Source organism: Siniperca chuatsi, linkage group LG4, assembly GCF_020085105.1.
Source record: "Siniperca chuatsi isolate FFG_IHB_CAS linkage group LG4, ASM2008510v1, whole genome shotgun sequence".
NCBI classification, from domain to species: Eukaryota; Metazoa; Chordata; class Actinopteri; order Centrarchiformes; family Sinipercidae; genus Siniperca; species Siniperca chuatsi.
In genome coordinates, this window is record NC_058045.1 from 26,833,909 (window position 1) to 26,845,610 (window position 11,702).

General features: G+C 39.5%; 1 protein-coding gene across 1 annotated transcript in view; it reads left to right on the plus strand.

Moving 5' to 3' along the window:
- The first annotated feature begins 1,365 nt into the window (after nucleotides 1-1,365).
- zc3h18 (zinc finger CCCH-type containing 18) overlaps nucleotides 1,366-11,702 on the plus strand; it is a 20,087-nt gene continuing 9,750 nt past the window's right edge. Inside the window, exons 1-4 of the mRNA XM_044194053.1 lie at nucleotides 1,366-1,382; nucleotides 2,258-2,383; nucleotides 3,285-3,374; nucleotides 3,731-4,009. Of these exons, the coding sequence (XP_044049988.1) occupies nucleotides 1,366-1,382; nucleotides 2,258-2,383; nucleotides 3,285-3,374; nucleotides 3,731-4,009 (512 nt within the window). The remainder of the gene's footprint in view (nucleotides 1,383-2,257; nucleotides 2,384-3,284; nucleotides 3,375-3,730; nucleotides 4,010-11,702) is intronic.

The window sequence follows — 11,702 nt, forward strand, 5'->3', positions numbered from 1 at the left end:
CTTAATGACGAGGGCTGGGTCAGTCAGCCAGCAGTAGCAGCCACGGAATTGTCAACAAACAAAACAAAACAACAATGTCAACCTACAGGGTAAACGCCATGGTAGCTTTCCTAGTGGACAAATAATTGGCTAGATTGCCAGTAATGTGGGTTAGGGTTCTGAGACGGTGTTGTCTGGCTACCCAATAACCAAACTATGAAAATACATCACAACAATAAACCTCAGTGAAAAACCAAATCAATACATGTAACGTTACCTTGACAGAAGTTAAGCAGTCCTTTGCTTAGCCGTGTACACTGTTATGCTATGCTATGCCCAGTTAACGTTACCAGTCCATGGAGGGAAAAGGGTTGCTTTGGTGCTGCTTTGTTAGCTGGTGATTCCATCGATTGTGGATGAGCCAGATGGGGAAGAAGGTTCTGATGCAGTCTTTGCTGTGTAGTGTTCTGATTGTTTACATGTATAGTCCATAGTTGGAAAGAGTTCATTTTTTTAGTTCATTCAAGTTTGTAACCTCAAGGTAGTTCATTAACCAACTGGGCATTTGTTGACACTAACTTGGCTAAGCAAGAACAGTCAAAGCAAAATCCAGATAAACAACATGAACATAGTATAAAACAAATAACCAGTGTTATTCATCGGGATTAGTAAGAACAGGAATGTTAGTGATGTAAATTTCTTAAGGTGAGATGCAGGATGATAAAGCCATTAATGGGGTGTCCTAAGCTAATGTTTTGCAATAGTGATTTTACTGACAAAATATGAGGCCTACGTATCCTTAAGCCACCTTCCTTTGGTAAGAACGATTTAGCGTTCATCACTGCATGGAATAGTGTTCTCAACAATTGCTCCTTTACATTAATGGCCATCAAAATACATTACTTCAATGAAGAAGAAGGCAAACTCCAAAATGAGGCACTAAAGAATGAACAACACCTTGAGACTCTGGCAAGAGAAAATAAGGACGTGTTAAAACAAATGGAGGGCATTGACATGAAACTAACTGAATTGCACTTTGTTTTGATAAGTGCTCTATAAATACAGTTTTATCATTATTATTATTATTATTATTACTGTAAGCTGTTATGCAGCAACGAACAATGACGTGGTCTACACTATGGGGGTAGCTTCCTGTGGAAGAGGGGTAACTACGGCACCATCTAGTGGGCATAATACATTTTGGCCAGTAAAGGCAAATGCAAGTTTAAAAGAGTAAGTTTGCTTACCAAAGGAGGATTGTCTCTTTAAGTTGACTCAGGCTGGAACACGTGGCTGTAACAGCTAGGTACAAGCTCTCTGTTTAACAGGGCTGGTAGCATGCTGTGGCTTTATCTCAGGCTCTATTTCTTAGTCAGGCTGGAATGCATGACAGTAACAGCCAGGTACAAGCTCTCTGTTTCACAGGGCTGGTGGCACGCTGTCTTCATTAAAAAGAGGAGCACTTGAATTAAGCAACCAAGCAGCCAATTCTGGCAGCTTGACTAGATTGCATAGAATGTGTTTGTTTGGATTACAGTTTTGACAAGTATGTATGTATACATTTCAAAATGTATTCAATTTGTATGTATTCATGTCTATAAAACAAACCTTTGTTTTGTTTTTATAGACATGTCTTCTAATTATTTTACAACCTTGTCTGAACCTGAGTGTTCACGATACCTTAATAAATTAAGGTTGATCAGTCAGCCGTCATGCCGGTTCAGTCTTCCCCCAGTCCAAGTGGATCAATGACCCAACACACTGGCAAGATATTGCTTACCCGGACATCTGTACATATTTGATCGAATCACCAGGTTAGGCTAAGTATTGTCTGTAAATAACCATCCTGTTAATAGCCAACTGTTTGATCTGCACTAAGCTGAGATTTAGATGGAGACCACAGTCATGTTTATGTTGCTATAACATTACTGTATGACTGTTCTACAGCAGTCTCCCACTCAAGCTAGCTATCCATCAATAGTAAGTGTCACCAGCATCATTTAGCTACAGTTTTTACCACGTTAACAGTATAACGCAAGAGTAAATATTCATGTATCTTATGTGCCTTAAATCTCAGGTCAGCTCTTGGTTATTAATACGGTTGTTTCTAGTTTCTTATTTCGCATCATTTGACTCTGATTTTGAGGTCGTCTTATGTAGTTGGAGAAAAAAAGTGCCCAGACAACACCCTCCCCACAGGCAAAAAGGCAGCGTTTGATTACTCTTTAAGAAGCAGTTCGTTAATTTTAACTTCATGTGCTGTGTGTGTGTGTTGCAGGTCTTCGTCTCGCTCTTCATCCTACACAGGCTCTGGGTCGTCTCGTTCCCGCAGCCGCTCTTCTTCATTCAGCTCCTACTCTAGCCACTCCTCTCAGCGGAGCTCCTTCAGTGGCAGCCGCTCTAGGTACACAAGAGAGTGGGTGTGTCTGCATCCCCTCCTCAATGTTTTTTGACCCAGTCTTTATCAGTGACCAGCCTTTATTTGTTTGTGTCGTTCTAATAATAATGCTACATAATAATATGCCTCACTATTTACACATTGATGGTCCACTTCCAGCTACAATATGTAATATGTAAACATGAAGATGTGTAAATAACATTCACATCAGCTCACAGAAAAAAATGGATGTGTAAATAAGCAACTGTTTGCTCACAAGTTTGCCATATCAGCTTAAAAGGAGATATTATTAATGTTGTGTTCACAACTTGTTTCTGCTGCCCTGCAGTGGCCAAATGTATCCGTTACTGCAGAAGATTTTACAATATCTTAAATGATAAGCATTCCAAAGGATCATTTCTGAGATCTGTATTCCTGGAGTCTTTGAAATACAAGTTGTAGCAGGGTTCCCACAGGTCCTTCAAATCCTTGAAAGTTTATGAATTTGAGGGGGGGGAATTAAGGCCATGAGTTTTTGAAAATAAGACCAAAATAGACATGGGTCATTGAAAGTGCTTGACTTTTTGTGCAAGAATAGAAATTTAAGTTCTTTTGATATTATTTGTTTTACTTACAGTAACATCACTGTAGCACAGCACAATTGAGAAGTGTTCACACAGTCAAGCCTCTCTCTTTTTAATTGTTGTCTGTGAGCTTCTGTAAAGCTTCAGTCATCATTTTTGTTGACTACACATGAGCTGTATTTCCTTGATTGCTCAGTTGCTCGATGCACACATCAAAGCACAACTATTATGTTTTTTTCCGAATGACATGATGCAGCATTATAAAATTATTGTGTATTTGTGATGTAATCTAATCTTAAATTAAGCTGCATAATGATACTTTTATGACTACTGTTGATTTATAGGTCTCGATCATTCTCCACATCTCCCTCACCGAGTCCAGCACAAAGGAATGCTAAGAACAAAACAGACCTTCCTCCTGTGATAGCTAAAGGGTATATATTAAGCACTTACATCCATTTAATCCATAGTTAGCCATGCTTATATTATTTGCTTTCATCTTTGTTTCTCCTTCAATACATATTCTCATTAGTGTTTAACTCTTTTATTTTTTTGCATGATAGTAAATAATGAACTCATAAATTGTCAGAACAAGGCACTTTGAGGTCTGTAGTTTGGGCTTGCTCCAGGCATCACATTGCATTTTACTGATTTTACTGATTGTTAGTGTTATTATTTATTGATTATTAGCTAGAACATTGCATGTGCTCTGCTGGCAGTTGCTAGCACATGACTGCTCATCACTGTCTGCATGCTCGAAAAAACAAGAAATGCCTTTTCCTTCCCTAAGTATGCCGCTGAAGCCGGGTGCCATGCCCCCTCCTCGCAGGGACAAGCCTCCCATAAAGAAAGCTCCCAGTCCTCCTCCACCTGGTGTACTGCAGTCCAGGCCTTCCAAAGCCTTGCCAGAGGGAGGGAAGCCTCCCACCAATCCCCGGGAGCCTGGAGGTGCAAGTGGCGGGGCAGGTGGTGGTGGAGCGGGGAGACCTTTGCCACCACGGGAACCTGGAAAACCTCCCACCCCAAGGGAAGACAGACGGAAAGAACGGCAGCAGCATCCTCGTCGGAGGTAGGTATCTCACCTTCAAGCTCTGTTCATTTTGAGGCAACAGTCAAAGTGCTGTTAAAAAAAACTCTTCTACTGCTCTACATTGCATTTTACGTTATCTGTTATTGGGTCTGATTTGACTGAAAATATGTTGGATTAGATTCACACGCAAAAGGAATTTAATTTATGGCAGAATCAGAAAAGGGAATAATTCTGTTCCAGGTGTCAAATCCGGTGTGACCGGTTAACCTGTTTGGGGCATTCTAAAGTTGTGTCTACATTTTACCTGACATGCATCGCACATTTGGTACCAAACCAGTTATCATAAAACAGGCAGTTTCTTTTGGCAGCTGACTCTAACTCTAACTTAGTCAACTGGAATTATGTTTAAAACCAAGCAAAGAATCCTCCTATCACCATAAACTGCTTTAGATTTTGAACACATCAAAGTCAACAAGAAACATGCAAAATGTGCTCAAAAACATTAATAATTAGAAACATTACTTTTAACAACCTTTCCTTCATTGGACAATTTGCCCTGTCATATCAGGAAAAGCACATAATAATAAAATGAATGATGGCTTAATTCCATTTTAAGTGTCCCAGTAAGCAATGTCAGTGAGTCAACATGCACTATACCAGGACTGTATGGAATGCAGCCATTATTAGTGTTATTAATTAAACCTGTGTTAAAAAGTCAAAATTTCAACACTGTGAGAAAGGTCTATACAGACTGCTGTTACTTCAAAACCCACAATCAAGGCTTACAGCGAAGCAACTAGTAGCTCAGTGTTCCAACATCCACAAGCGGCAACTGCTATCACAACTTGAGATTGACGAGATACAACACAAATGCTACAGCAAGGGGGAGCCAGGACGCCAGGTCAGAGGGGAGCTAACAAGTGCAATCAAGCTGAACGAGGCAGCGACTGACCTGAAAGATAAGATCATGGCGAGAATGAATGCAAGGCAACCCCGACGCCAATTACAACGGCTAAGTCTCCTAGAAGATGTGAATGCAGCATTGAGTGCGATCCCTACCACAAGCATCACCGAAACCAATGAGCTGATATACACTTCAGCAGCAGTGATCCTTGAGATGCTTGGCTATAAGAGCAACCATGGGAGCCATGAGAAATAATACCCGAGCTCGAAGGATGAGACCACCCGCGGAGGGTGAAGGACAAAGTTTTTTTTATATATATATATATTTCCTCGTTGCCTCTTCGAGGTTGCCATTTGCCTGTGGTATTCCAAGGTACTTGTAACCATCCTTCCTCAATGTCTGCTATTGTTCCTTCTGGGAGTGAGACCCCTTCTGTGTGGACTACCTTCCCTCTCTTTGTCACCATTCGACTGCACTTCTCAAGCCCGAATGACATCCCAATGTCAGAGCTGTAGATCCTGGTGGTGTGGATCAGTGAGTCGATGTCCCACTTGCTCTTAGCGTATAGCTTGATGTCATCCATGTAGAGGAGGTGGCTGATGGTGGCCCCGTTCCTGAGTCGGTATCCATAGCCAGTCTTGTTGATTATTTGGCTGATATATATATATTTATATATATATGCTGGTGTGTTTTGGATCATTGTCCTGCTGCAGAACCCAAGTTCGCTTCAGCTTGAGGTCACGAACAGATGGCCGGACATTCTCCTTCAGGAGTTTTTGGTAGACAGCAGAATTCATGGTTCCATTTATCACAGCAAGTCTTCCAGGTCCTGAAGCAGCGAAACAGCCCCAGATCATCACACTACCACCACCATATTTTAATGTTGGTATGATGTTCTTTTTCTGAAATGCGGTGTTACTTTTACACCAGATGTGATAGGACACACACCTTCCAAAAAGTTCAACTTTTGTCTCATCAGTCCATGGAGTATTTTCCCAAAAGTCTTGGGGATCATCAAGATGTTTTCTGGCAAAAATGAGACGAGCCTTAATGTTCTTTTTGCTCAGCAGTTGTTTTCATCTTGGAACTCTGCCGTGCAGGCCATTTTTGCCTGGAAAGTAATCAACCTCTAGGCCCTGTCACATATGTAGTGTTTTCATTGTCTTGTCACCCTGAATTAAAAAACTGGTTATTATTCCTTACAATGTAGTGTGAGCACACCACAGGTATACAGGAAAACTGTCCTGATGATGCGCTGTTAGTTTCAGGTGTATGCGTGTGGGTGGGAGAATGTTAGCCTGCCTGCAAGTTTGCATTTACAAGGAAGTATGTTAACAACAGATGACATTGAAAACAGATACATTTGCAATAAGCTGAACTATGTTTCCTAACACATTAACATTTGCATATTTGTGTATGTGTTTGTGTGTGGCATGAAGTGATACTGCAGGTGTATCCCACAGCTGTGCCTTTTGGGGGAAGACCATAGAGACTGTGTGTGCGCAAGGGAGTGGGTGGATGGCTAGAGGAAAAACTTCAGTGAGTTTTGTACACATTGTGTATGACAGAGAGCAACACCAGCCAGAGAGGAAGCACATTCAAAGGGCAGGGAAGAACAGTAAAGTTGTGTGAGACTGTTTTCATTGCTGCATGTGGGTGTAAATGTGGGCAGAACGTGTCACTCCGTGGAAACTATCCAGGAAAACCAGTTCCAACACTCGTTTATTCTGTTTATTAACTACTTCCCTCTGATTGACAGATATGATATGATATAGGTTAGTTATACTTGCTGGGTCAGTGGGATGGAGTAACATTCTGAACATGTTTGAGGAAACAGCTATAGTGTGTTACTGTCTTTAAGGTGTTGGGAATTACAACGGTTAAAGTGGGCACCAAATTATGTAGGTGCAATCAATTGATTAGAATAATCAAAGATAAGTATAAATAATAACTTTAATTAATTAAGTTCTTCGGGGCACCACTCTTAATAAAGACAAAGATAGCTAAATAACTGAGTGAGTCTCATGAAATATACTAAACTATTAATTTGGAACTCTAACCAAAATTATCATTAATAGCTAGACGGTTGAAGGATTTGGAGTTCTACGTAGAAGAGGTTGGCAAATTATTCACAACATTAAAGAAACCAGCATAATTATACACAAGCATTTATTAAAAAGATAATGGAATCAAAAACACACAATATGAAGTCTAATTAAACTGTACTAAGTGTGTGTGTGTGTGTGTGTGTGTGTGTGATGTTTATAGATACACAAAACACACAGTGTTGCCAGGACACACATGACAGATAGACTTGGGCTCTATCAAGGTATTATGGTATAATAATCGCCATAATCTGCCGTGGGAAGAACGAACATGCAAGAATCTGTCCGTTCTGGATTAAAGCTCTCTTTCTTCGCTGTCCACTTTTCTCTTTTTTAGAGCACGCCATATGAAATTACTTTTCTCTGACTAGCTTATTTCTCCGCCTGTCTCTCATCTCGTCTCCCTTGTGTGTATCTCACTCAGTCGAGTCGGAATGCTTATCGGAATGCACAGATTTGATTTTCTGAGTGGCATCACATGAGATGATTTACAATGTAAAGGAAAGAAAAGCTCCGCCGGTTAAAGGGAAGGCAAGTTTATTTGTATAGCACATTTTAACAACAAGGCAATTCAAAGTTCTTTACATAAAACATAAAAGAACATAGAGCAATATAAAAAGACATTTAAATACAATTAAAAAGAGTTAAATAGAAAATAAAATCAAGATAAAACAGGAGAGTAAAAGTTACAGTGCAGTCTAAGAAATTTATCATTATTTGATTTAATAAAAGGCAGCGGCAGACAGAAAAGTCTTCAGCCTTGATTTAAAAGAATTGAGAGTTTCAGTAGACCTGCAGTTTTCTGGCAGTTTGTTCCAGATATGTGGTGCATAAAAACCTAATGCTGCTTCTCCATGTTTAGTTTTTAAAATCAATTCTTTGACAGACTGGAAGCCAGTGTAAAGACCTGAGATGTGGAGTGATGTGATTCACTTTTTTGGACTTAGTGATGACACAAGCAGCAGCGTTCTGAATCAACTGCAGCTGTCTGATCTTTGAGAGAGAGAGAGAGCGAGAGAGAGAGACCTGTAAAGACACCGTTACAGTAGTCGAGTCTACTGAAGATAAATGCATGGACAAGTTTTTCCAAATCCTGCTGAGACATAAGTCCTTTAATCCTTGATATATTCTTAAGGTGATAGTAGGCTGACTTTGTAATTGTCTTAATGTGGATATTAAAATTAAGGTCTGAGTCCATGACTACACCAAGATTTCTGGCTTGGTTTGTGGTTTTTAACATTACTGAATGAAGCTGAGCGCTGACTTTTAATCGTTACTCCTTTGCTTCAAAAAACAATTACTTACGTTTTATCTTTGTTTAATTTAATACAGTTCTGGCACAATCAGTCACTGATTTGTTCAGTGCACTTACTTAGCTCTTGTATGGGATTATAGTCCCCTGGTGATATGGTTATGTAAATGTGTGTGTCTTCTACATAATTATATGTAGCATGTAGATGTTAAACAGAAGAGGCCCCATTTCCTTGGGGAACTCCACAGGCCATTTTTGTCCATTTAGATGTGTATTTACCCATAGACACAAAGTAGTCCCTGTCCTAGGGACAGTAGGATTTATACCAGTTTAGTACTGTGGCATAAAGTCTCACCCAGTTTTCCAGTCGGTCTAGATATATTTTGTGGTGGATCGTGTCGAATGCAGCACTGAGATCCAATAATACCAAGACTGAAATTCTGCCACTGTCTGTGTTTAAGTGGATGTCACTGAAGACTTTAACAAGAGCAGTCTCAGTGCTGTGGTGTGCTCAAAAACCTGACTGGAAGACATCAAAACAGTTGTGTAATGCCAAGAAGTTATTCAGCTTAGAAATTGCTTTTTCAATGATTTTACTTAAAAATAGGAGGTTTGATAGATAGTTAGATTGTTCTTTAAGAGTGGCTTGATGACTGCATTTTTCAGGGCCTGTTTGAAGACACTTGAGAGAAGAGACATGTTGACAATTTGTTGAAGATCTAAGGCCATGCAATTAGAAACATTTTGAAAAGGCCTCTTGGCAGAATGTCAAGACATCAGGAGGAGGATTTCAGATGTATAATGTCCTCCAGGTTTTTATGGTTGATAGGATCAGTGATGTTGATAGGTTTTCAATGTAAGACGGTGTAGTCCCTCATTCGTCCAGGAGTGTTCTATCGTAGAAAAGGTTTCAGTCGTAGTCATCTGCACACTGTTTTCAGAATCAAGACGTTTCGGCAAGTCATTTTCAATTGTGAAAAAATGGGACGGGAACTAGAAATTTAAGCTACTCTGTTTTCAATGTAGTGAGTCTCCGGGACCCACAGGTGGTCATTTGAGAGGGCCCCAAGGAAATTTAGTGGGTCCCAAATAAAATTTGTGTTTTTTCACAAATTTTAGTGTTAAACTTGTGTTTGATGTTATATGATTATAATTCTGGATATTCGCACACACAAAGGGCAACCATTTACTGCATAATACAATTAGCTGATAATTAGCCTGATCAGCCACCGTCAGTAATCAATACAAACACACATTATTAGACTGCAAACCATTAATAAAACCAATAACTAACCGCATACTTTAGCAGTTACGTAGTGTTTCTGTAGTCATGACGAAACATTAAAAAATATAGGGTACATACAGTATTAGCAGTTTGAATTAAACTGACGCTCCCTGCACGCTCCAGGGAAAATATTCCGCCAAACTCCCTTTAAGAAATATGACATATTAACAATTCCTTACGTGTCCGCAAAAACACACAACTCTAGAAACGCTACGCTATTTTAGTGGAAGAAGGCCGTGGGAATGAGGCAAATGTTCAAAAAATTAAGATTTCTCACTAAAATACATGGATCAGATACACGCTGAATTAAACACCGACTCATAACACAGTTAATTCACCGCCTATCGTGTGTGTGTGTGAGAAGGTATTTGAGGGTTTTTTTTCAGTCACTACCAAAGTAACTACTCGGTTTTCTGCTTCCGGTTTGCTGCTGGAGAGATACAGTATATATGCAGACAGTAAGAAACAATTTTTTGACAGCAAGGTTTCTTTTGTATATTTCTATTCTTTCAGTGCAAATTAGTTGTTCACAATGTAGTATTATCAGGGGAAAAATATGGTGCGTCCCCTGGAAGCATCCGCAGTGAGTTTACTACATCCTTTCGGATTTTAACGCATTAGAGACACAAGACACGTACCTAGCAACATTACTATAGGATCAAATTGTGTCATGCTACTTGAATTGATTTTAAGTGGACAGTGACAACACACATACCCTGCACCTGATATGGAGGCACTGACTGCCTGTCAGTTTTTTGAATTTTGTCACTGAAGGAGGCAAATTCATTGCAGGCCCTGGTGGATACAAGTTCAGAGGCTACTGACACAGAAGGGTTTGTTAGCCTGAATAAATATTTCACTGGTGTTTTCAGTGATATACCGTTTTGTGATTACCTCTGTTTGAACATTTGTGTGCACTTAGATAGCACTGTCTAGTTTCTAAAATAGAAACGCTCCGACTCTGCAGGGCGATGTTTCTCCCAGGCTGTCAACAGGTCCTCCAGCAAGAATCTGTGGAAGAAGGGCAACTATTTCCTATCCTTTCCTATCTTGTCCATAAGTATTTAAACCCTGCAAGACTTGTCTAAGAAGGCTAATTGCATATTAGACACACAGCATTGTAGGCTAAACAATGTCATACATGCTACAATATCTATCACCAGCACCAGGCTTTAATATTCAAACCAGTTTGTATGTGCTACAGGAGGTACACACTGTGAATATGGGATAGGCATTTTTTACGGAAGACATTTTAAAATGTCACAGTAAGAAAACCACTGGTATAAATAATGACTGCTTCAGTTTCAGGGTCCTGGTATTGTGCATGCTTGCTCACTGTCACACTGTCATGACTTACTGCGACACTTGAATAGAACAAAGCATTTGTTAATGTTATTAATACCTGTGTCTTTCTTATTATGACAAGTCAAAATTTCTGCTGGAAAAAAGGGCATATTAATGTAAGATTAAGTGTCTAGTAATGTCTTAATAGTATAACAGTTTAAAATTCAACTTAACCAAATACAAATAACAGTTTTGAGATCAGTGTTTTCCATTACTATTTAAAGTTACAAAAACAGTTATCTTTAATGAACATTTTTGAGCCACTGCACTTAAAAAATAAATAAATACAGGGGACATACTGCTACAACAGTGGAAATGCAGAGGATGAAATTTACAGTGGCTCTTGTTTGCTAGATGGAGAAGCTAAATCCAGCAGAGCAAAAGCAGGCAGCCAGAAACTAAACTAAGTTCATCCTCAACTGTTGACTCAGTACAAAAACTCAGGTTTGAAGATATCCTGTTGTTTGTCAAGTTTTGGAGATTTTGCTAGCCTACTTGTGCCCAGCTAGCTAAATGAGACCTTGGCAATATTATACTTTCGGTTTACATTCTCCAAAGCATCATTGGAGCTGTAGTTCCAAAACTTAGAGCATGATTATCCCCCAAATCGAACTAAGACAAATAATGATAATAGGAGTGACAAAATGGGGGCATTGGGGGGGCACAGTTGTCTCAATTTTGTCTGAGTAGAAAGCCACAGTGTCAGACTTTGAAAACACCTGCTGTAAAAAATGTTTTTTGCTGTTCAAGACGGATGTAGGTTTTGGATTGTTTAGCTGTATGATCATTGTCTGAAGTTTGACTTTTAGTGGAACTAGCAAAACAGTTGTGTTATCTTGACT